The sequence below is a fragment of the Choloepus didactylus genome, chromosome 5 (assembly GCF_015220235.1).
Source record: "Choloepus didactylus isolate mChoDid1 chromosome 5, mChoDid1.pri, whole genome shotgun sequence".
Lineage (NCBI taxonomy): Eukaryota > Metazoa > Chordata > Mammalia > Pilosa > Megalonychidae > Choloepus > Choloepus didactylus.
Genome location: NC_051311.1, coordinates 16306410 through 16331378, shown reverse-complemented (window position 1 = coordinate 16331378; position 24969 = coordinate 16306410). Strand labels below are relative to the sequence as shown.

The window sequence follows — 24969 nt, the reverse complement described above, 5'->3', positions numbered from 1 at the left end:
ACACACCATACATTCCATCCTAAGTAAACAATCAATGGTTCCCTGTATAGTCACTTATTTATGTGTTAACCACCCTCACCACTATCTATATAAGGACATCTACTTTTCTTTCACAAGGCAGGAGGAAGAGTCAAAGAAGGTAGAGAGGCAAAAGAAAAAGAAAAAAGAAAGAGAAAAAAATGATAGCTAGGAAGCAGCAAAAGGAAAGATAACCTTAGATCAAAGTAGAATCAAGAGTCAGACAACATCACCAATGCCAAGAGTCTCACACCCCTCCCCTATGCCCACCTCTTATCTGCATTTACCTTGGTATATTGCCTTTGTTACATTAAAGGAAGCATTATACAATAATTCTGTTAATTATAGTCTCTAGTTTATGTTGATTGCATTTTTCCCAATACCTCCCTATTTTTAACACCTTGCAAGGTTGACATTCGTTTGTTCTCCCTCATGAGAAAACATATTTGTACATTTTGTCACAATTGTTGAACACTCTGGGTTTCACTGAGTTATACAGTCCCAGTCTTTACCTTTCCTCTTTTCTTCTGGTATCCCACATGCTTCTAACCTTCCTCTTTGAACCATATTCATAGTTATCTTTGTTCAGTGTACTTACATTGCTGTGCTACCATCACCCAAAATTGTGTTCCAAACCTTTTGCTCCTGTCTTTTCCTATCAGTCTGTAGTGTTCCCTTTAGTATTTCCTGTAGGGCAGGTATCTTGTTTGCTAACTCTCATTGTCTGTCAGAGAATATTTTGAACTCTCCCTCATATTTGAAGGACAGTTTTGCTGGATATAGGATTCTTGGTTAGCAGTTTTTCTCTTTCATTGTCTTAAATATATCACCCCACTTCCTTCTTGCCTCCATGGTTTCTGCTGAGAAATCCCCACACAGTCTTATTAAGCTTCCTTTGTATGTGATGGATCACTTTTCTCTTGCTGCTTTCAGGATTCTCTTTTTGTCTTTGACATTTGATAATCTGATTATTAAGTGTCTTGGTATAGGCCCATTCAGATCTATTCTGTTTGGAGTATGCTGCACTTCTTAGATCTGTAATTTTATGTTTCCTAAGAGATGGGAAATTTTCATTGATTATTTCCTCTATTATTGCTTCTGCCCCTTTTCCCTTCTCTTCTCCTTCTGGGACACCAATGATATGTACCTTCTTTTATTTTGTTTTGTCCTTAAGTTTCCAGAGATGTTGCTCATATTTTTCCATTCTTTTCTCTATCTGTTCTTTTGTGTGTAGGCTTTCAGGTGCCTTGTTCTCCAGTTCCTCAGTGTTTTCTTCTGCCTCTTGAGACCTGCTGTTGTATGTTTCCATTGTGTCTTTCATCTATTGTGTTTTGCCTTTCATTTCCATAGATTCTGCCAGTTGTTTCTTTAACTTTTGATTCCTGCCTTATGTATGCCCAGTGTTTTCTTTATAGCCTTTACCTCTTTTGCCATATCTTCTCTAAACTTTTTGAATTGATTTAGCATTTGTTGTCTAAATTCCTGCATCTCAGTTGAAGTGTAAGTTTCTTCCTTTGACTGGGCCATAACTTCATTTTTCTTAGTGTAGGTTGTAGTTTTCTGTTGTCTAGGCATCTGGTCTCCTTGACCACCCCAATCAGGTTTTCCCAGATGAGACAAGGCTCAGGTCTCAGAAGGAGGAAATATTCAGTACTCAGTTTCCCTGATGGTGTGTCTTAGAGGATTGACACACCTTGTACTTTTCTGTCCAGCAGGTGGCTCCTGTCAGGCTGTCACTCCAGGCTGGTGTAAGAGGTGTTACCAGGGGCTGTTTTCTCCCAGGCTCTGGGGTCTGGTTCTGAACGGAAGGCAGGTTGTAGAGCTGTGTCCCACCTCTTTCCTCTTGGGAAGATATGCCCCCTTGAGAGAGGTCATTTGCATATAAATAGATTCTTTGTTTCTCTGACTCTGCCATCTCCACCTCTGTCTGAGTCAGAGTGCTGTGAGTTTAAAATGGCTGAGGCTTTCTCTACTGTAGAGCAGTGCAAGCCAAAAATGTTTGAGTCTTTCTCCACTGAGTCACCCAGATAGAGAGAGAGAAAGGGACAGAAAACCCTGTTTCAGGGTGAGTTTATGGCCCCCAGATTCACTTGTTGGCCAGAGATAGCACCCAATCCTTTGGGCTCCCCATCCTGAGACAGATATGTCCCCTGACTCTCCAAGGTCAGTCATCACCAAAACCCTCTGATTATTGGGGATTCGGAATCTGTATTGAGCAGTTAACATTAAAACCCCAGTTGGAGCTGGACTGAGGTATATTTGCTTGTTCAGAGACTGCTGCTCTCTAGCACCATGAGGCTTCTGTGAGGTAGGAGCTCTCTGCTTGGGTCCACAGTTTTCGCTTACAGATTTTATGCTGTGATTTCAGGCATTCCTCCCAATTCAGGTTGGTGTATGATGAGTGGACAGTCACGTTTGTCTCCCTGCAGTTATTCCAGGTAATTTACTAGTTGTTCCTGTTGTTTGTTGTTTCAGGGGGACTAACTAGCTTCCACTCCTCTCTATGCCACCCTCTTAGTCCCTCCCTCCCTCTAGGCTATTTTTAAAATTTATGCTCTTATTTTTATTTTGCTTTTCCTAGTTATTGTTTTCAGGGTTTAGCATCCTCTTCTTTTTCTACCCTCTTGTGATGTACACAACTCATACGTTTTTAGTCATTCCCATTTTCTATTATATGCAATTACAACTTTAAATTTCTTCCTAAGTACCTATTTAGGTGCTTCATGCAAACTTTGATATGTAGCATTTCAATTTATTTTAGTCACAAATATTTTCTAGTGTCTGTTATCATCTTTTCTTTAGCTTCATTATGGGAGTTTTAAATGTTTCAAATGGAGAATGTCTTTTCTTATTATTTATTTATTATTATTCTATTGCTTCATGGCCAGATAATATGGTTTGTGGAACTCAATCTTTGGTATTTTTGAAATTTGTTCTGTGGCCTGGTATGTACTCAATTTTTGTATGTATATTTATTTAATGGCAGAAGTGTTCTCTATATGTCTGGTAGGAGGATCTTCTATATTCTTAATAAGATAGGTGTTTTTCTTTCCTCCTAGACTTGAGAGATGTGAAACATAAGTGTGGAGTTGCTAATTTCTTATAGTTCTGTGAATTATTTATTTGTACATTTTGAGGCTATGTTGCTTGATGCAAGTCCTTTTATGATTGTTAAATGAATTTGTTATTAAAATTTAAGACATTTCTATTGTTATTTTTTAGACTTGTATTTTTATACTTAGTAATTAATTTGTATTAAAGTAAATTTTCCATGATATTGATATAGGTATGATAGCTCTATTTTGGGGGGTGGTTGATTTAAGCAGTTTTATTGAGAAATATTCACATACCATAGAATTCATCCAAGGTGTACAATCAATGGCTTTTAGTATAATCACAGTTGTGCATTCACCACCACAATCAATTTTAGGACATTTTCATTACCCCCAAAAGAAAAACCCCATACCTCTTAGCAGCCACCTCTCAATCCCTCTATCCTTCCTCAGCCATACATAACCTCTGATCTAATTCTGTCTCTACAGATTTATTTATATTGAAAGCATATTCAAATATCACTGTTAACTATAGTCCATTGCTTGTATTAGGTGTATTTTTTTCTGATAAACTCTATTTTCAACACCCATAACAGTGATGTACATTTTTTTATAGTTCGTGAAGGAACATTCCCATATTTGCACTATCTACCAAAGATATTGTCCACCACAGGATCCACTATGTTATATAGTCCCAAGTTTTAACTTCTAGCCTTCCTTCTAGTTACCTATACAACCCTAAATATCCCCCTTCAACCACATTCACACACAATTCAGTGCTGTTAATTATACTTACAGTAATGCATTACCATCACCTCTATATATTTCCAAACATTTACAATCAACCTAAATAGAAATTCTGCCCAAATTAATCATCAGCTTCCAATTCTCTACCTCCACTCGATTTCCTAGTAACCTATATTCTGGATTATAACTCTATGAGATTGCTTATTGTTATTAGGGTATATCAGTGAGATCATACAATATTTTTTCTTTTGTGTATGGATTATTTTCAACCTGCATAGTGTCCTCCAGGTTCATCCAAGTGGTCACATGATCAGAACTTCATTCCTCCTTATTGCTGCATAATATTCCATCTTATGTATATATCATATTTTGTTTATCCATTCATCAGTGGATAGACATTTGGGTTGCTTCCATCTTTGGGCAATTGTGGACAATACCACTATGAACAGTGTGCAAATGTCTGGGTCCCCGCTTTCAGTTCTTCAGGGTATATACCTAATAGTGGGATTGCCATATTATATGGCAGCTCCAAACTTAGCTTCCCGAGGAACTGCCAAACTGTTTTCCACAATGGCTGCACCATTTTACATGCCCACTAGCAAGGAAGATTTTTATTTCTCCATATCCTCTCCAACACTTACATCTTTCTGTTTTTTTAAAATAGTGGCCATTCTTGTAGGTGTTAAATGGTATCTCATGGTTTTGATTTTCATTTTCCTAATATCTACTGCTGTGGGTGTCTTTTCATGTGCTTTCTGGCCATTTGTATTTCCTCTTTTGAAAAATGTCTATTCAAGTTTTTTAAAAACATTTTAAATTGGTTTGTCTTTTTATTGTTGAGCTATAGGATTTCTTTATATATTCTGGATATTAAATCCTTATTGGATATGTGATTTCCACATAGTTTCTCCCATTGTGTGGGCTGCTTTTTCTCTTTTGTGGCAAAGTTCTTTGAAGAACAAAAGTTTTTAATTTTGAGATCTCATTTATCTATTTTTTCTTTCATTGCTTGTGTTATGGGTGTAAAATGTAAGAAATGATTGCCTACCACAAGGTCTTGAAAATACTTCCCTGCATTTTCTTCTAACAATTTTATGGTCCTTGTTCTTGTATGAGGTCTTTTATCCATTTTGAGATTTTTGAATAAGGTGTGAGGTAGGGGCCCTCTTTCATTCTTTTGGATATCGATATCCAGTTCTCCCAGCACTACTTTTTGAAGAGACTATCAGTCCCAGTAGGGTAGACTTGGTAGCCTTGTCAAATATCAATTGGCCAGATGTAAGGGTCTATTTCTGCACTCTCAATTTGATCCTATTGGTAAATATATCTAACTTTATGCCAGTACCATGCTGATTTGACCACTGTACTTTTGTATTATGCTTTAAAGTCAGGAAGTGTAAATCTTCCAACCCTGTTCTTCTTTTTCAAGATTTTTTGGCTATTCAGGGCCATTTATCCCTCAACATAAATTTGATAATTGGCTTTTCTAATTCTGCAAAGAAGAATGTTGGAGTTTTGATTGTATTGGCATTGAATACAATTTGAGTAGAACTGACGTTTTACCAATATTTAGTCTTCCAACCCATGAACATGAAATATCCTTCCCTTTACTTAGGTCTTCCTTGATTTCTTTAAGCAATGTTTTATAGTTTTCTGTGTACAGGTCCTAGATATTTGAAACTTTTAGTTTCTATTGTAAATGGAATTTTTTTCTTGATTTCCTCCTCAGATTGTTCATTATTAGTGTATAGAAACACTACTGATTTTTCTGTGTGTTAATCTTTGTGGGGACCCAGGGCTCAGACTCCCCCTTCCTAATGTGGAATGAGGCCTCACAGCATGTAGCAGCCTGTATGACCAGGACAGAAGTTGAGGGTCATCAGACTTCCTCAGGGAAGAAAGTATGTAAAGATGGTATTGTAAACAAAACATTAAAACTCTCCTCCTCTGATCACTGTTGATAACAAACCTCCAGACCCCTGTGTCACAAGACTACTGAAAACTTAGTTCTCATATCGTATGGAATGTCTCTGTCCTAAACCCTTATAAACTGTCCTTTGCACTTCCCACACACTTGTGGGCCACTGACTTCCATTATCCAGCCAGCCACCACCAGAAGGAATCTTCTCCTGTTTATAAGTCTTAAACCATGTCTGACTCCCTGCCTGGCATGTTCTTTGGTTTTAGGGCTGTGTTGATCCAATCCCTTCAAGAGCTAGATTGGAATAATCTTGTATCCTACCACTCTGCTGAACTGGTTTGTTACCTCTAGTAGCTTAGTTGTAGTTTTGGGGGGACTTTCTCTATATAGGATCATATAATCTGCAAATTGTGAAAGTTTTACTTCTTCACTTCCAATTAAGATGCTTTTTACTTCTTTCCATTTTCTAACTGCTCTAGCTAGAACTTCTAGCACAATGTTGAATAACAGTGGTGATAGTGGGAAAGCATGTCCTATTCCAGATCTTAGAAGGAAAGCTTTCAGCCTCCCACCATTGAGTACAATGTTAGCTGTGGGTTTTTCATACATGCCCTTAATCATGTCAAGGAATCTTCCTTCTATTCCTCTCTTTTGAATTGTTTTTATGGAGAAATGATGCTTGATTTTGTCAAATGCATTTTCTCTATCAGTCAAGATGATCATGTGATTTTTCACCTTTGGTTTGTTAATGTGGTATAGTACATTAATTTATTTTCTTGTGTTGAAACACTCCTGCTTGCTTGAGATAAAACCCACTTGATTATGTTATATAATACTTTCCATGTGTTTTGGATCTTATTTGTGATTGTTTTGTTGAGGATTTTTGCATCTATATTCATTAGATAAATGGGTCTATAATTTTCTTTTCTTGTAGTATCTTTATCTTGTTTTTGTATTAGGTTAATCTTGGCTTCATAGAATGAGTTAGGTATTCTAGAATGGCTTCATAGAATAGTTTTTCAGAGTTTGAGCAGGATTGGGATTAATTCTTGGAATGACTGGTAGAATTCACCAGTGAAGCCATCTGGTTCTGGGCTTTTCTTTTGAGGGAGGTTTTTGATGACTGATTAAATATCTTTACTTGTAATTGGTCTTTTGAGGTATTCTATTTTTTTAGAGTCAGTTTATGTTCCTTGTGTGTTTCTAGGAATTTGTCCATGTAATCTGTCTTCTAATTTGGAGGCTTATAGTTGTTCATGGTCTGTTCTTATGATACCCTTAATTTCTGTGAGGTCAGTTGTGAGATCCCCCTTATCCTTTATGATTTTCTTTATTTGCATCTTCTCTGTTTCTAACTGTGTCACTCTAGCTAAGGGTTTGTCAATTATATTGAACTTCTTAAAGAACAAATGTTTGGTTTTGTTGATATTCTATTGTTTTTTATTATCAATTTTATTTATTTCTGTTGTAATCTTTGTTATTTATTTCCTTCTGCTTGCTTTGAGGTTAATTTGCTGTTCTTTTTCTAGTTCCTCCAGGTGTACAGTTAGATCTTTCATTCTAAGTCTTTCTTCTTTTTTAATGTAGGCATTTAGGGCTATAAATTTCCCTATCAGCAGTGCCTTTGAGGCATTCCATAAGTTTTTTTTTTTTTTAATCATCATTTTATTGAGATATATTCACATACCATGCAGTCATACAAAACAAATCGTACTTTCGATTGTTTACAGTACCATTACATAGTTGTACATTCATCACCTAAATCAATCCCTGACACCTTCATTAGCACACACACAAAAATAACAAGAATAATAATTAGAGTGAAAAAGAGCAATTGAAGTAAAAAAGAACACTGGGTACCTTTGTCTGTTTGTTTCCTTCCCCTACTTTTCTACACATCCATCCATAAACTAGACAAAGTGGAGTTTGGTCCTTATGGCTTTCCCAATCCCATTGTCACCCCTCATAAGCTACATTTTTATACAACTGTCTTCGAGATTCATGGGTTCTGGGTTGTAGTTTGATAGTTCCAGGTATCCACCACCAGCTACCCCAATTCTTTAGAACCTAAAAAGGGTTGTCTAAAGTGTGCATAAGAGTGCCCACCAGAGTGATCTCTCGGCTCGTTTTGGAATCTCTCTGCCACTGAAGCTTATTTCATTTCCTTTCACATCCCCCTTTTGGTCAAGAAGATGTTCTCCGTCCCACGATGCCGGGTCTACATTCCTCCCCGGGAGTCATATTCCACGTTGCCAGGAAGATTCACTCCCCTGGGTGTCTGATCCCACGTAGGGGGGAGGGCAGTGATTTCACCTTTCAAGTTGGCTTAGGCAGAGAGAGAGGGCCACATCTGAGCAACAAAGAGGCATTCAGGAGGAGACTCTTAGGCACAAATATAGGGAGGCCTAGCCTCTCCTTTGCAGCAACCATCTTCCTAAGGGTAAAACTTATGGTAGAGGGCTCAACCCATCAAACCACCAGTCCCCTATGCCCCTATGTCTGTGGTGATGTTAGCAACCATGGAGGTGGGGTAGGCGAATACCCCTGCATTCTCCACAGGCTCCTCAAGGGGGCACTACATCTTTTTTTTTTTTCCTTGTTTTTCTTCTTTTTTTTTTTTTTTTAACTTTCCCTTCTTTTTTAAATCAACTGTATGAAAAAAAAAAGTTAAAAAGAAAACAAACATACAATAAAAGAACATTTCAAAGAGACCATAAGAAGGGGGTAAGAAAAAGACAACTAACCTAAGATAACTGCTTAACTTCCAACATGTTCCTACTTTACCCCAAGAAAGTTACATAATATAGCAACATTTCTGTGAACTTGTTCCTACTATATCCATCAGAAATTAACAGACCATAGTCATTTCTGGGCATCCCCAGAACGTTAAATAGCTTATCTGTTCTTCTTGGATTATTGTTCCCCCTTCCTTCATTGCTCTCTACTGCTAGTTCCCCTACATTCTACATTATAAACCATTTGTTTTACATTTTTCAAAGTTCACATTAGTGGTAGCATATAATATTTCTCTTTTTGTGCCTGGCTTATTTCGCTCAGCATTATGTCTTCAAGGTTCATCCATGTTGTCATATGTTTCACCAGATCGTTCCTTCTTACTGCCAGCTTAGTATTCCATCATGTGTATATACCACATTTTATTTATCCACTCATCTCTTGAAGGACATTTGGGTTGTTTCCATCTCTTGGCAATTGTGAATAATGCTGCTATGAACATTGGCGTGCAGATATCTGTTCGTGTCACTGCTTTCCGATCTTCCGGGTATATACCGAGAAGTGCAATCGCCGGATCGAATGGTAGCTCTATATCTAGTTTTCTAAGGAACTGCCAGACTGACTTCCAGAGTGGCTGAACCATTATACAGTCCCACCAACAATGAATAAGAGTTCCAATTTCTCCACATCCCCTCCAGCATTTGTAGTTTCCTGTTTGTTTAATGGCAGCCATTCTAATCGGTGTTAGATGTTATCTCATTGTGGTCTTAATTTGCATCTCTCTAATAGCTAGTGAAGCTGAACATTTTTTCATGTGTTTCTTGGCCATTTGTATTTCCTCTTCAGAGAACCGTCTTTTCATATCTTTTGCCCATTTTATAATTGGGCTGTCTGTACTATTGTCATTGAGTTGTAGGATTTCTTTGTATATGCAAGATATCAGTCTTTTGTCAGATACATGGTTTCCAAAATTTTTTTCCCATTGAGTTGGCTGCCTCTTTACCTTTTTGAGAAATTCCTTTGAGGTGCAGAAACTTCTAAGCTTGAGGAGTTCCCATTTATCTATTTTCTCTTTTGTTGCTTGTGCTTTGGGTGTAAAGTCTAGGAAGTGGCCGCCTAATACAAGGTCTTGAAGATGTTTTCCTACATTATCTTCTAGGAGTTTTATGGTACTTTCTTTTATATTGAGATCTTTGATCCATTTTGAGTTAATTTTTGTGTAAGGGGTGAGGTAGGGGTTCTCTTTCATTCTTTTAGATATGGATATCCAACTCTCCCAGCCCCATTTGTTGAAAAGACCATTATGGCTCAGTTCAGTGACTTTGGGGGCCTTATCAAAGATCAGTCAGCCATAGATCTGAGGGTCTATCTCTGAATTCTCAATTCGATTCCATTGATCTATATGTCTATCTTTGTGCCAGTAACATGCTGTTTTGGCAACTGTGGCTTTATAATAAGCTTCAAAGTCAGGGAGTGTAAGTCCTCCCACTTCATTTTTCTTTTTTAGAGTGTCTTTAGCAATTCGAGGCATCTTCCCTTTCCAAATAAATTTGATAACTAGCTTGTCCAAGTCTGCAAAGTAGGTTGTTGGAATTTTGATTGGGATTGCATTGAATCTGTAGATGAGTTTGGGTAGAATTGACATCTTAATGACATTTAGCCTTCCTATCCATGAACATGGAATATTTTTCCATCTTTTAAGGTCCCCTTCTATTTCTTTTAGTAGAGTTGTGTAGTTTTCTTTGTATAGGTCTTTTACATCTTTGGTTAACTTTATTCCTAGGTACTTGATTTTTTTAGTTGCTATTGAAAATGGTATCTTTTTCTTGAGTGTCTCTTCAGTTTGTTCATTTCTAGCATATAGAAACATTACTGACTTATGTGCATTAATCTTGTATCCCGCTACTTTGCTAAATTTGTTTATTAGCTCTAGTAGCTGTATCGTCGATTTCTCAGGGTTTTCTAGATATAAGATCATATCATCTGCAAACAATGACAGTTTTACTTCTTCTTTTCCAATTTGGATGCCTTTTATTTCTTTGTCTTGCCGGATTGCCCTGGCTAGCACTTCCAGCACAATGTTGAATAACAGTGGTGACAGCGGGCATCCTTGTCTTGTTCCTGATCTTAGAGGGAAGGCTTTCAGTCTCTCACCATTGAGTACTATGCTGGCTGTGGGTTTTTCATATATGCTCATTATCATGTTGAGGAAGTTTCCTTCAATTCCTACCTTTTGAAGTGTTTTTATCAAAAACGGATGTTGGATTTTGTCAAATGCTTTTTCAGCATCTATTGAGATGATCAATTGATTTTTCCCTTTCGAGTTTTTAATGTGTTGTAATACATTGATTGTTTTTCTTATGTTGAACCATCCTTGCATGCCTGGAATGAACCCCACTTGGTCATGGTGTATGATTTTTTTAATGTGTCTTTGGATTCGATTTGCAAGTATTTTGTTGAGGATTTTTGCATCTATATTCATTAGGGAGATTGGCCGCTAGTTTTCCTTTTTTGTAGCATCTTTGCCTGGTTTTGGTATTAGATTGATGTTAGCTTCATAAAATGAGTTAGGTAGTGCTCCATTTTCTTCAATGTTTTGAAAGAGTTTGAGTAAGATTGGTGTCAGTTCTTTCTGGAAAGTTTGGTAGAATTCCCCTGTGAAGCCATTTGGCCCTGGGCTTTTACTTGTGGGAAGATTTTTGATGACTGATTGGATCTCTTTGCTTGTGATGGGTTGGTTGAGGTCTTCTATTTCTTCTCTGGTCAGTCTAGGTTGTTCATATGTTTCCAGGAAATTGTCCATTTCCTCTACATTATGCAGTTTGTTGCCATACAGTTGTACATAGTATCCTCTTATAATTTTTTTAATTTCTTCAGGATCTGCAGTTATGTCACCTTTTTCATTCATTATTTTGTTTATATGGGTCTTCTCTCTTTTTGATTTTGTCAGTTTAGCTAGGGGCTTGTCAATCTTGTTGATCTTCTCAAAGAACCAACTTTTGGTGATATTTATCCTCCCTATTGTTTTTTTGTTCTCTATGTCATTTATTTCTGCTTTAATCCTTGTTATTTCTTTCCTTCTACTTGGTTTAGGATTGGTTTGCTGTTCATTTTCTAGCTTCTTCAGTTGATCCATTAGTTCCTTGATTTTGGCTCTTTCTTCCTTTTTCAATATATGCGTTTAGTGCTATAAATTTCCCCCTTAGCACTGCTTTTGCTGCATCCCATAGGTTTTGGTATGTTGTGTTCTCATTTTCATTCATCTCTATATATTTAGCAATTTCTCTTGCTATTTCTTCTTTAACCCACTGATTGTTTAGGAGTGTGTTGTTTAACCTCCAGGTATTTGTGAATTTTCTAAGTCTCTGATGGTTATTGACTTCTAATTGTATTCCATTGTGGTCAGAGAATGTGCTTTGAATAATTTCAATCTTTTTAAATTTATTGAGGCTTGTTTTATGTACCAGCATATGATCTCTTCTGGAGAAAGTTCCATGAGCACTAGAAAAGTATGTGTATCCTGGTGATTTGGGATGTAATATCCTGTATATGTCTGTTAAATCTAATTCATTTATCAGATTGTTTAGGTTTTCAATTTCCTTATTGGTCTTCTGTCTGGTTGATCTATCTATAGGAGAGAGTGATGTGTTGAAGTCTCCCACAATTATTGTGGAAACATCAATTGCTTCCTTTAGTTTTGCCAGTGTTTCTCTCATGTATTTTGTGGCACCTTGATTGGGTGCATAGACATTTACGATTGTTATTTCTTCTTGCTGATTTGCCCCTTTTATTAGTATGTAGTGGCCTTCTTTGTCTCTCAAAACATCCCTGCATTTGAAGTCTATTTTATCTGAGATTAATATTGCTACACCTGCTTTCTTTTGGCTGTAGCTTGCATGAAATATTTTTTTCCATCCTTTCACTTTCAGTTTCTTTGTGTCCCTGTGTCTAAGATGAGTCTTTTGTATGCAACATATTGATGGTTCATTTTTTTTGATCCATTCTGCGAATCTATATCTTTTAATTGGGGAGTTTAATCCATTTACATTCAATGTTAAATCCGTGAAGGCATTTCTTGAATCGGCCATCTTATCCTTTGGTTTATGTTTGCCATATTTTTCCCCTCTCTCTATTAATATCCTTTATTGTACCCATACTGAATCTCTTTAGTACTGAACCTTTCTCCAAGTCTCTCTGTCCTGTCTTTGTTTCTCTGTCTGTAGGGCTCCCTTTAGTATCTCCAGTAGGGCAGGTCTCTTGTTAGCAAATTCTCTCAGTGTCCGGCGCTGCCCCGCTCGGTCCCCGGTTCCCGGCCGGCGAGGGGAAACAGGGAAGGAGAGAGAGAGATGCAGACTGCGCGAACTAACCTGGTCATGAATCACGACTCGAACCACACGGCAGTTGTGAAAGCAAGCCCTTTACTACAGCTAGATGAACATTCTGTGTTACTGGTTCCCACACGGGGCACGGCGCCTCGTGGGAGAGCAGCCTCGATGTGGCCGTCAGGCACGGCTCCTTGTGGGCTGTCTCACCCTACCCCGTCCGGGTAAGACCTTTTATACACAATTAACAACCAATAAGCTTCTAGGCTAGTATCGCGTATACAGGATTTCGATTGGTAGGAGCGGGTGGCGGATACATGCGTCACTATGCGGAAACAGGATGCAGGCGCCATCTTGGCTCACTCGATGGGCGGGGGTAACTCTAGAGCAGGCTGCAGCGCATACGCTAGGCCCGATTCGGGAGGCGGCTTTCCACAACCCACCCAACTTTAGGGAGACCTTTTGATTAGATTATTTCCATGGAGGTGTGCCCACCCATTCAAGGTGGGTCTTGATCGGTTTTCTGCAGTCCTTAACAGACCCAGACATCTTTAATGTCATTAAAGTAACAATGATAAGGACAAAGTTTCATCAAAATCAATTACAGGTTTGGTCCATCTTAGGGCAAAATTATTCTGCCTGATGGACCCATGAAGCATAGAAAACAAGTTATCTGCTTCCAATAAACAATGGCAGGACAGGCATAGGACAAACATTCCCATTATAGAAGGAAAAAATTGGAAGGAAAACAGGGGTCACAGGTCCCAAATAAATGTGGAAACCAGCAGGGCAAATTCCATTAGATCTCAAGTTGTGACAGCCATTTGTGTCTTGATGCTTTGTCCTCCAGGCCTGATGGAACAGCAGCTCTACGACTTCCAAGTGGTTTCTACAGCATCCATATTTTCTGTGCATAATGGGGTTTAGGCACCACGCTCTTCAAGTGTCAGAATGGCAAACAATGGAGTGGCAGCACTCTTCCTGAACAATGGAGCATGAGGTTCACCCACTCCAAGCACCAGGGCAGATGCCCTCTTCAAATGCAGGAAGTATCCAAAGATCCTTCCTGGATCTTCCTGGATAACTGCACTTCTGATCTTGACTTCCATTGAAATAGCTAACAGAATCCATGTTTCAGCCACACCATCTTTGGTAAAGTATTTTTCAGTTAAATCCTCACATGGGCTTCCGCCCCTCTGAAAGTTCAGAGGGGGTCCTTGCTAGAGCCACTTCTGGCCCTAGTCTCAGAGCCCACTATCTGATTAAGCTCAGAATTTCCCAAATCAATTGTTAATTTCTTAAATTTAACAGTTCAATCCTCACTTTATTTCTTTCCTCTCCCATTTCATTTTAAGCTGCAAGGAGAAACAAGGCTGCACTTTCCACATTTCACTATGAAATATCCTCAGCTAAAAATCCAAGTTCATCACCTTCAAATTTTGCCTTCCATCCAACTTCAAAATACACAATTTCACCAAGTTCTCTGTCACTTTATAACAAAGATTGCCTTTCCTCCAGTTTCCAATAACACAGTCCTTTTTCCTTCTAACAGTCTCCTCAAAGCAATCTAGCCTTTTTTTATCAAGCACCTCACAAATCTTCCAACCTCTAACCACTACCCAATTCCAGAGCCATTTCCAAATTTTTAGGTATTTGTCATAGCAGCACCCCAATTTCCAAAAACTGTTTTTGTTTCTGCTTCCTAGGTGCTAAAATAAATACCATACAGGGGTTGGATTAAACAAGCATTTATTGGCTCATGGTTTCAGAGCTGGGAGGTTTGCTTACTCCTGGGGTTGGTATCTTCTGGGTGGCCAGCAATCCTTGGGATTGCTTTCCTCTGCATGGCAATGCACATGACAGTATATTCTCCTTTCTCTTCCAGGTTCCATTAACTTCCCAATTCTAGTTCCCTGTGGCTTGTCTTTCTATATCCAATTTCCTTTGCTTATAAAGACTTCAACCATATTGGACTAAGGCTCACCGTCATTCAGTTTGGGCTCACCTAAACTAATAATATCTTCAACTGTCCTGTTTACAAAGGGGTTCACAACCACAGGACAAGGGCTGGGATCTGAACATGCCTTTTGTGGAGGGCATGATTTGATCCCCAATAGAATGTTACTTCTCTAAGAAAAACTTTGCAAACATTTTACTTTTGAAATGAATTAATGTTCTACTTTCCCAAAAATAAAATTAAATCAACAAAGACAAGAGAAATAAACATGAAGACAAACTAAAACAAATGATTCCACTGAATGGGAAAAATATACTACTAATCCAAGTAATTCATGAACAACATATTTGGTATATGCAGGAGTTGTGGAGGAACAGTAATCAAATCTTGAAATTTTTTTGGTAGTGGTATGACCACAGCACTATTGAAACAATTTGAGAAGTGTGATAGGATTGAGAAAATTAGTTAATATGTTGACATTGCTGAAGGGCAGAATTCACACTGCAGATGTACACATATGCAATGGAGGAAAGCAGGAACAACTCCTGAAGGACTGAACTGGAATAAAAAGTGTCACTGAGATCTCATAGTTTCTAATCTATTCCTACATATATGCATATGCATATTAATATGCATGTATATGTGCATATTTACATGCATGTAGCTATGTGTATATGATTGTGTGCTTATGCATGGGTATATATGTTTTATATACATGTATGGGTATGTATATGTATCTATGTGTGTATATGTATGTTATTCCCTTTTGCCAAAATCCTACATATGATATTTCAGCCCCAATCACAGGCAATACAAAAGCTTTACCTGACTGCCTCATGGTGAAAGCTGCCCTTCCCACACAAGATTTGATGCAAAGCCAGTGTTTGCAGTTTCTAGAGGGAGTTGCAATTATGACTTAGCAACTCCAACTCCACACTCAGGCCAGCCATGCTCTTACACACATCTGCATTCCAAACCCAGGGGCTTCCATGTCCCTTGACAATGACACTGTTTAGGAGCCTTGGTTGATACCAGCTTATTGGGAGGTCTTGAAGACATTTTTGTCCACCCTGTCTCAGTATTCAGTAATTTTTTACTTCTAACCCTAATTTTTTACCCACTGGTGTCTGAGTCCATAAAAAGAAAAGAGTCCTTGTTTGGTGTTCCCTGGTAGTGTGATGATCCCTTCAGTCTGCACTGATAAATATAACCCTTATCTTGTGCCATGCTGTAGGGAATTTTGGAACAAGTATAAGCTCTCACTTATACTTTTGCAATAAATGAAATAATACTTAATGGGGACTTTCAAACTGGCTCATTGTTTTAACTACCAAATAAAAATCTGGCAGTCTGATGAACTGGCCCAGCAGGCAGTCTGATCAATTAAGCAAAATGCCTTTCTTTGAAACAAAATACCTGAATCTCCCACAGGGCATTTTAATGGGGGAACTAGTGGATCATCAGCAAGAAGTGATGATTTCACAGGACTCATTGCCAGCCAGGCCAATCAGAAGAGTGTTAGCAGATGCCACAGGGAATTTTTGGAGGGTACTACTGGATTATTTCCAAGATTTGTTCAGTTCTTTAGGGGCTCAGCGGTCCTTTCTATTATTCCAACTCCCCAGCAACCTGGGTATCTTTCTATCCTAAGGGAGTACTAGAAAATACATCGAGGTCAGAGTTCAATGGAAAAATGGAAGATAATTCATTTCTTAGGTCTTTTGAAGACTGCTGCATAGGTGACTATGATCCTCACACTCTCTCACCCCAGGGTAAGAAGGAAACAGTTAATCTCTTTGGCTTGGAGTCTCAGGCCACTACAACTGGGATTCTTACTAAAGACCAGCTATGAATGGGTCTCTTCATGCTCCTACTCACCTCTATTTTTATGGCCCCCAAACTGAATACATTATTGTTATTTATGTGCTTTCTATAAGCATCTCCAACTCACATTTACCACAAAGTCCTCATGGAAATGGCTATTTTGTGGGGCATTTGGAAGACCGTGAATTTACCCGACAATTAGAAACCACTGCAGTTGTATACCAAACAATTTCACTCACCTAGTAAGTAAAAGTAATAACTGTCTCACTGCTGAGCTTACGGAATCCATTGCTCTCCATGAGACTATTACTCCATTCAATAGACCTGTGCTCAAGAACTCAAGTAACAAGAGACTCAACCATTGATTATAGGTGAGTCAACTGTATCGTGTCACCATGGCACTGATATTGTGACTGTTAAAAAAGCTATTGCCCAAGGTGAGGGAACTTGGTATGCTGCCATTAACAACACAAATGCCCCCTTCAGCATTTCTCTTCACCACGATATGCAGGATAAGTTTCCCTTTATGTGGAATGGATTGTAAACCATCTTTATTTTTCTTCTACAAGGCTACCTAAATTCTCCAACTGTCAGTCATCAATTGATAGACCACGACCTGGAAGAAGTCCCACTCCCAGAGGTAATACTAAGCTTCCAATATTTGGACATCTTCCTGATGGGCCCAGAAGTGTACCAAACACCATGGACTGGACACCCTGTGACCCACGTGGGGCAATATTGCGGGGCTATTAATCTAAAGAAAGTACAAGGTGCTGATACCAACATGATATCACTAGGTGTAATCTGAAAAAGTCCATAATATCTCATTTCAGAGGAGATCAGTACCAAGCTTTGAGCCCTCTATCTCCAATAATTACAAAAGATGTCCAGTGAATGGTAGGCTATTCAATCCCTGGCAATCATCTATTGAGTTACCAGAAAGAATTTTACACTTGATAAGGTCCCTAAACAACAGAATGCCCTGGGTCCCCGCTACAAGACCCAACCAAGGCCATACTTTACATGGGCCCACTGACCCACATTTGCCATTTGAGTTACAGGTCTCAGCACCCCTCAGTTTGCTCATTGGAGCTACTGCACAAGGATACCACTACAAGTCAGAGGCTGCCACTGAGCATTAGAAACCATTAGTAGCTGGATTTGTCTGTAAGAAACATACCCTAGAGAAAATAATTAATGGCTGGTTATTGGGTGGATACTGAGCATTAACCACACCCATGAAATAGTCTTATAACCAGAAATCCTAACTAAAAGGTATCAAAGCTTCAGTGTTTTGTTCTCTAGTTTTCTTAGGTCAAAGTATAAATTTTATGTAAAACAAATACATATTCACGAACCTAAGAAAAGATATTCTGATGATATTAATTTAAAATAATTTAAAGATATCTATAATTATTTTACTTACTGTTGGGTCTTTTCCTTCTGGAAGTTCTTTTTTTCTTTTCTTTCATTTGGGTTTTTGATACTGAATCTTCTTGCTCAACCATGAGATTGTCATATGGTACATCACCAAGAGCTACATAAAGAGATGCATTTAGTCCACTAAATAGAAAAACAGATATACTGTGAAATCTCTTGATTTTAAATTTATAATACATATACCCCAGCATTTTTCCCATTGTTATCAATTTATCAATAAATTACCATATTGTTAGATTTGCCATGAGCATTTTTAGAACAGTGTCAATTGTTGTGTATTACAGCTGTCTCATTATTCCGTAAATATTCTAGAAATCAAATAAGTTTTTATTAGTCCCTAATTTTCTTAGTTTATTTATATTTTGGTTTAATACACTTTTGTAGACCAAACAATGAAAATGAAGATGTACAAGTTTATTCCTTACAGCATACTATATCATGTGTATCATGATATACTGTATCAACTGTGGTATATACGTGTGGTACAAACAGCTGAACATACACCTGTAAAGGAATGTAAGAGATCCTTATTAACTGACATGGAGGGACTTCCAGGATATAATGTTAAATGGAAAAAGAAAAACAGACTTAGAAAGAGGATATGCTTCCTTTTATATAAGAAAGAGGAAAAAAATATGTAGTGAGTAATGGAGAGGTACCAACCAACACAAAATGAAACATGGGAAAGATAAGCCAGAAAAAATGTAACTATGGTGGGTATGGGGAGAACCAGAGAATGGAGAGAAGAGATATGGCAAGGACTGCTACTTCAACAAAGAAAATAAGAGGAACTAAAACTGTAAGGAAACTTAAAAATACGAACCTGTTAGAGGGAAAAAGAAAGCATGAATCCAAGGAACTCATGAATGCAGTATTTGGCATATAACCTTATCCTAGGGAACAAGTAGGTAGGGCTGGGAGAATGAAAACAAATCATGAAATCTTTTTGTAGGTTTTTTTTTTAAGTGTGTGAGCTAGGGAATTCTCAAACAATTTTAGATGCATTATAGGATTGAGCAAGTCTGTATTTGAGTTGATGCTGTTGAGGGTTAGGAGCCATATAGCATGAAAAAGAACATACACATATGAAATAGAGGAAGGCAGGAAGAAGCCCTGAAGGGCTGCCCTAGAACTGAAGGAGTCAGTGAGAATTCATATGCCTACACGTGAGCATATGCACGCATAGGTACACATGTATATGAATGTAGGTATGTAAGTATATGAATCTGTATTTGTGTATGTATATGTGTACTTAACAAGGGGTTAGTTTCAGACAAAAATCCTATGTGAGCTCTTTATGGCAATTATAAAGCCTTTACTTGCAGTCCTTATGGCGGAAAGCTGCCCTTCCAACACCAGACTTGGTGCTCAGCCAGTGCATGTCATCTCTGGAGGGAACTGCAATCAAGGATATAGCCACCCCCACCCCCACCCTTATTGGGCCAGTTATGCTGTTAGTGCTAGTGGCATTCCTGGCCCAGGTGCCACCATTAGAAGGCCTTTTCATGGGGACTGGGTTCTTGGTTAAGACACTGTTCAGGTGCTCTGGCAAGAACACCTTATCAAAGCCTTCAACAAATGTTTGTCTATTCTGACTTAGAATTCTGTAGTGTTCCACTCCTAATCCCTCTCCTGCTACCTCGCCCAAACACCGGGTCCAAAAATGACAAGTGCCATTTTGATTCCTTCAGCAGTGAAATGATCTCTTCACCTGTTTTCACTGATAAACCTAACCTTTGCCTGGCACCATTCCTTTGGTAATAATGGAACACTGGGGGAGTCAGCACCTGAAATAAAACTTGTCACTTCCAATTTGGCTCTTTGATTTCCTTGACCAACTCAAAACTTCCTCACCTGGGTACAAAAGTTTTGTCTCACCCATAATGGGTTCTCTGCCACTTCAAAGCATGTTAGGTCCATGCTCACAAAGCCTCCTCAACAATAAACTCATAAAAATAAAGCCACGTAACAGGCTGTGGGGTGCCAGATGGGAGGCCAAGATACAATTCCCATGACCAACACAAGTGCTATTCTTTCCTCTCCTCGCAGTGAACCTAGAGGTGAATCATAGAGCACCATCAATTTTTACCCAGACCTCTCAGCATTCAAAATTAAGCATGTATAGACTGAGGTACCTCTGTTTGAAAAGGAGACTGGAAATATTATAAGTAAGATTTTAACGAGATGTGAGAAACTGCATTTCTTGGGCCTTTATGATACCAGTGCAGAGATGACTGTGATCCCTACAAATCCTAATACTAGCATGAGAGGGAAAAACTGCCAACAGGAGCCTACCCAGATATGAATAAGGATGGTTTCATTGTGCTCATACAAACCTAGATGGTTGTAGCTGCAGCTACTAAATATACTATTGATATTGATGTATTGTCTATGTACACCCCAACTCACATTTACTCCCATGTCCTGACAAGAAATAGTGCAACTGGTATCACATTAATGGGCATGTAGAACATTATGAATTTACCCAACTACTGGCATCTAGTGATGTTGTCTCTCAAAACCAATATCAACTTCCTGGGAGAGAAAAGAAATAAGTGCACTTATTTCTGAGTTTAGGAAACAAAAGTTCTCTAAGAGACAGTTTCTCCATTCAGTTGACCCATCTGGCCTACGTACAAGGCTTTTGATGTCAGGAGATTCACTATTGATTATTAGTGGCTCAATGCCATAATGCCTTTCTTATACCAGCATTATTTGACATTGTGACAGTCACAAAAGCTATTGCCCTAGCTGAGAGAATTTAGTACGCAACAATGGTCATAACAAATGCCCTATTCAGTATCCTTATACTTGTCCAACCAGATGATCAGGATCAGTTTGCCTTTAGGTAAAATTGGTGTCCTCTACAAGGCTACCCAAATCCCCTATCTGTCATCAATGGGTGACTGTTATCTGAAAAAATAGCATTTCCAGAGAGAGCACTGGCCTTCCACTATATGAATGACATACTCTTGGAGGGGCCAAACCAGGTCACCACCCAACAAAGACTGGGCACCGTTATCACATGCGGCAACATATCTGGTCATTCATACAAACAAGATACAATGACCTAGTCACAAGTGAAATTCCTGGGCATGATCTGAGAAGGTGGATGATAACTCATTTCAGAAGAAATTATTACCAGCTTCTGGCCCTCTCTACCCCAACAAATAATAACAAGGCCCAACATTTGATGGGGTTACACAGTTGCTTTCACATTCCTTATGGGTATCTTGATGGTATGCATCTATCAAGTTACCAGAAAGAATGCAACCTTTTATTGGGGCCGCAAAGAACAGGATACCCAGCACATCCTCCAACAAGCCACCAAGTTCACTCCTTCCCATGTGCCCCACTGAGCTACATTTGCCATTTGAGTTCCAGATCTCAGCAACAACTCAGTTTGCAAATTCAAGCGTATAGTGAAAGGACACAAATTATAAGGGAAAACTATTGGCCCATGAAATAGTCTTACAAACAGAAATCCATACTAAAAGGTATCAAAACTGTACCTTTGGTATCTAGTTAATGTATTCACACTACAGCTCTAAGTATAAATTTTTATAATATGCTCAAGTACATACTAATGAATCAAAAAAAGACCTTTGGGTGCATTATTTAATATAATTTAAAGATATCTATGATTATTATACATACTGTTGTGTCTTTCTCCTCTGGGAGTTCTTGGTTTCTTCAGCTGCATTTCGGTTTTTGACACCGAATCTTCGTGCTCCAGCATAAGATTTTCATCTTCATCTTTGTTATGAGCTACATAAAGAGATGCACTTAGTCCACCAAGTAGGAAAATATATCTGTTGTGACATCCCTAGGTTACAAATTAACTACAAGTACACAGCAGCATATTCTCTCATTTTTATAAAGTTGTGAGTAAATTATTATAATGCTACATCTGAGGTAAAGGTTGTGAAAACAGGTTTAATGGTGTTTAAGCTGTCTCATTATTTCATGATTACCAGGTAGTAAATATATTTTACATTGAAATAATAATGAAAATGCATATGCACAAGAGGTTATTTATTACAGCATTATTTGTCATTGGAAAATATTCAAAATCATCTAAATGTTTGAGCATAGGAGATTAGGTGACTAAATTAAGGTATGTAATATAAACTAAGGTATACTATCAGGAATGCGAAAAAATGTGGTTCATAAACTGTATATACAGCTGTGAAAGGAATACAAAAGATCCCAATAAATTGAACTGGATGTATATTTTCAGGAGATAATGTTAGACGGGGGAAAAATTGCTGAAAAGTAGATATCTGGTATGCTATCTTTAGAGTAAGAAAGAAGGAAAAATTTTCACAAAATACACAGAGATAAGTAAGTAAAAGAGTACTTACTTTTACAAAATGAAACACAGGTAAGATAAGCCATAAAACAATGTAGAAGGAGGGGACAAGAAAATGGCAAATACAGGGGAATGGATATGAAAAGTAATGATGCTTCTTTGACTATTCCCCTTCACTTATAATTTACTTTTGAAATTAGGATAATGCTCAACCTATTCGAGAAATAAAATTAAATCTGCAAGGAAAACAAGGGAGACCCAAAACTGAAGACTAACTTAAAGGATCCCAGTGAAGTAAATAAAAGCACCAATATTAGTAAACTGTGAATACACTATTTAGTAAGTACAACCCTAGGTCTTTGTCAAGAACATGAGTGTGGTTGGGCAGGGGAGTGCAAACAAATCCTGAAGAAGGTTAATTTTATCGCAGTATTAACTGAGAAATTCTGTAAAATTATAGAAGCATTATAGAATTCAACAGATGAACAAATGTATTGACGTTCATGAGGGTCAGGATTCACAAAGCAAAAGGAAGGACATACACAAAGGAAATGAAGGAAGGCAGTTACAAGCTGAAGTGAGAACTCATACTTTCTAAATTATTTCCCTGTATGCGCATATGCATGTATATGTGCACATATGTATGCATACAAATATATGTGAATGAATATATGTATATGTGTAATATACCTGTACCTGCATATACAATGAGGGATTTGTTTTAAGGCAAAATGCTACATGTGATATTTCAGTCCCAACAGTAGGAAACTACAGAGGCTTTACATGCAGGCCACATACAGGAAAGCTCTCCACCACTTACCAGAGTTGATGCACAGCACTGCAGTTACTGGAGGCAGTTGTAGCCAAGGACTTAGACACACACACACACACACACACACACACACACACACACACACACACACACACACATCTTTAATATACCAGGCACCACTCTTCAGGGGATTACTATGTGGGTTGTGGAGATCTCAGTTGAGATATTTTTTAGGCATCTCTCCCAAGATTGCTTCATAGGGGTTTTCTTGAATACAATTGTTATGGGTTGAATTGTGTATTCAAAAAAGAAATATTGAAATCCTAACACAGATATCTGTGAATGTGACCTAATGGGGAAATGGGGCCTTTGCAAATAGTCAAGTTAAGAAAAGGTCATAATTAGTCTGGCCTCTAACCAATATAACTGGATTCCTTATGAGAAGAAGGGGAGAGACACAGGGAGAAGAAGGTCAAGTGAAGGCTGTGGCAGACACTGGAGTGATGCTTCTATAAGACAAGGAACTCCAGGGATGGCCAGCATATACCCTAAGCTAGAAGAAGCAAGAAAACAATCTCTCCTTCTGGTTTATGAGAGTGATGGCACTGACAACACATTTACTTTGCACTTCTTGCTTTGGAACTGTGAGACAATAAACTTATGTTGTTTTAAGCCACCTAGTTTTGTTACTTTGTTATAGTAGCCCTAGGAGTCTAGGACAACACTTTCCTCCACCATGACTCAGTATTCACTATTTTTCCACAACTAGGTCTACCTCTCTTTTTAAAACTCAGATTCCCAAGTCCCAAAACAAAAGAAGCTGTTTCTTTGAGGGTTCCCTCAGGAATGAGCTGATCTCCCCACCAATCTGCATTGATCTATCTGACCTCATCTGGTGTCATTCTGTAGGGAATTACATAATATTGGGAAGACAGCAACCTCTCCAGTTTAGTCTCTAGCTTATACCATCACAGTAACTGAATATGAAGGCTTAATTTCAACTTGACTTGTTTTCTTAATTGATACCTGGACACCTACCTAGTAACCCTCTCTGACAAATTAACACAGTGTATTGCTGTGAAAAATTAAGCACAATGCCTTCCTGAAAAAGCCAAATCCTGAAAATCCAACGGGGCATGTTTCAGAGGAGCTAGAGGAATCCCAGACTCTAAGTTAACAAACCATCTGCAAGAGTCTGAGGGTCTCACTGAACACACATGCCACTGGATCAAAAAAGTAATACCACTCAACAAACGGCTCTCATGGAGAATGACAGTGGACTGTTTACATGAGATTCTTGGTTCTGGGAGGAGGGTATGGGTCCTTCTCTTTAGTATTCAACTTTATGGCAAAGATTACCCCAAAGTTCAAATTAGGGAACTAACAGTGGGGCTCTAAGGAACTTGGAGCAATTTCTAGCTACTGCTTACAGTCTCCCAGGACTGGGATCAAAGGCACAGGAGACACTTTGCACGCTATGACTATTGTAGCTCTGAGCAGTTCCCTGGTACAGATGAACACCCTGCTATATGAGTTATTGAGACTCATGCCTTTAATGTAAAAGAATTACAGCCCTTCAGGATAACTCGCCCTGTTACCCAGAGAGACATTAGACACATGATGAGTTTACCTGCACAATGAAAGAGGTAATCTTGCTAGACCTAGTGAGGGAGAATGGCATTTAGTGAGGCACATCATTGCAAACTCCTTCCTTGAGACAGCCTGACAAGGTAACTGTGCCTAAGGAGGGGGATGGACAGGCATGGATGAGAGGAAGAGAACACCCAGGACCTTTCCTTCTTCAGCCTGGCACTAGTTGATCTCCAACAGATTTGTCTGACCCATGATGAGTTTCCTACCCATTAAAAAC

General features: G+C 38.4%; 1 protein-coding gene across 1 annotated transcript in view; it reads right to left on the bottom strand.

Annotated features, from left to right (window-relative positions):
• The window catches only part of CCDC7 (coiled-coil domain containing 7), a 329716-nt gene that overhangs the window by 61182 nt on the left and 243565 nt on the right, over positions 1-24969 (bottom strand). The window contains exons 23-24 of the mRNA XM_037837696.1: positions 21673-21783; positions 18002-18112 (exon numbers count right to left, since the gene is read on the bottom strand). Coding sequence (XP_037693624.1) covers positions 18002-18112; positions 21673-21783 — 222 coding nt within the window. The remainder of the gene's footprint in view (positions 1-18001; positions 18113-21672; positions 21784-24969) is intronic.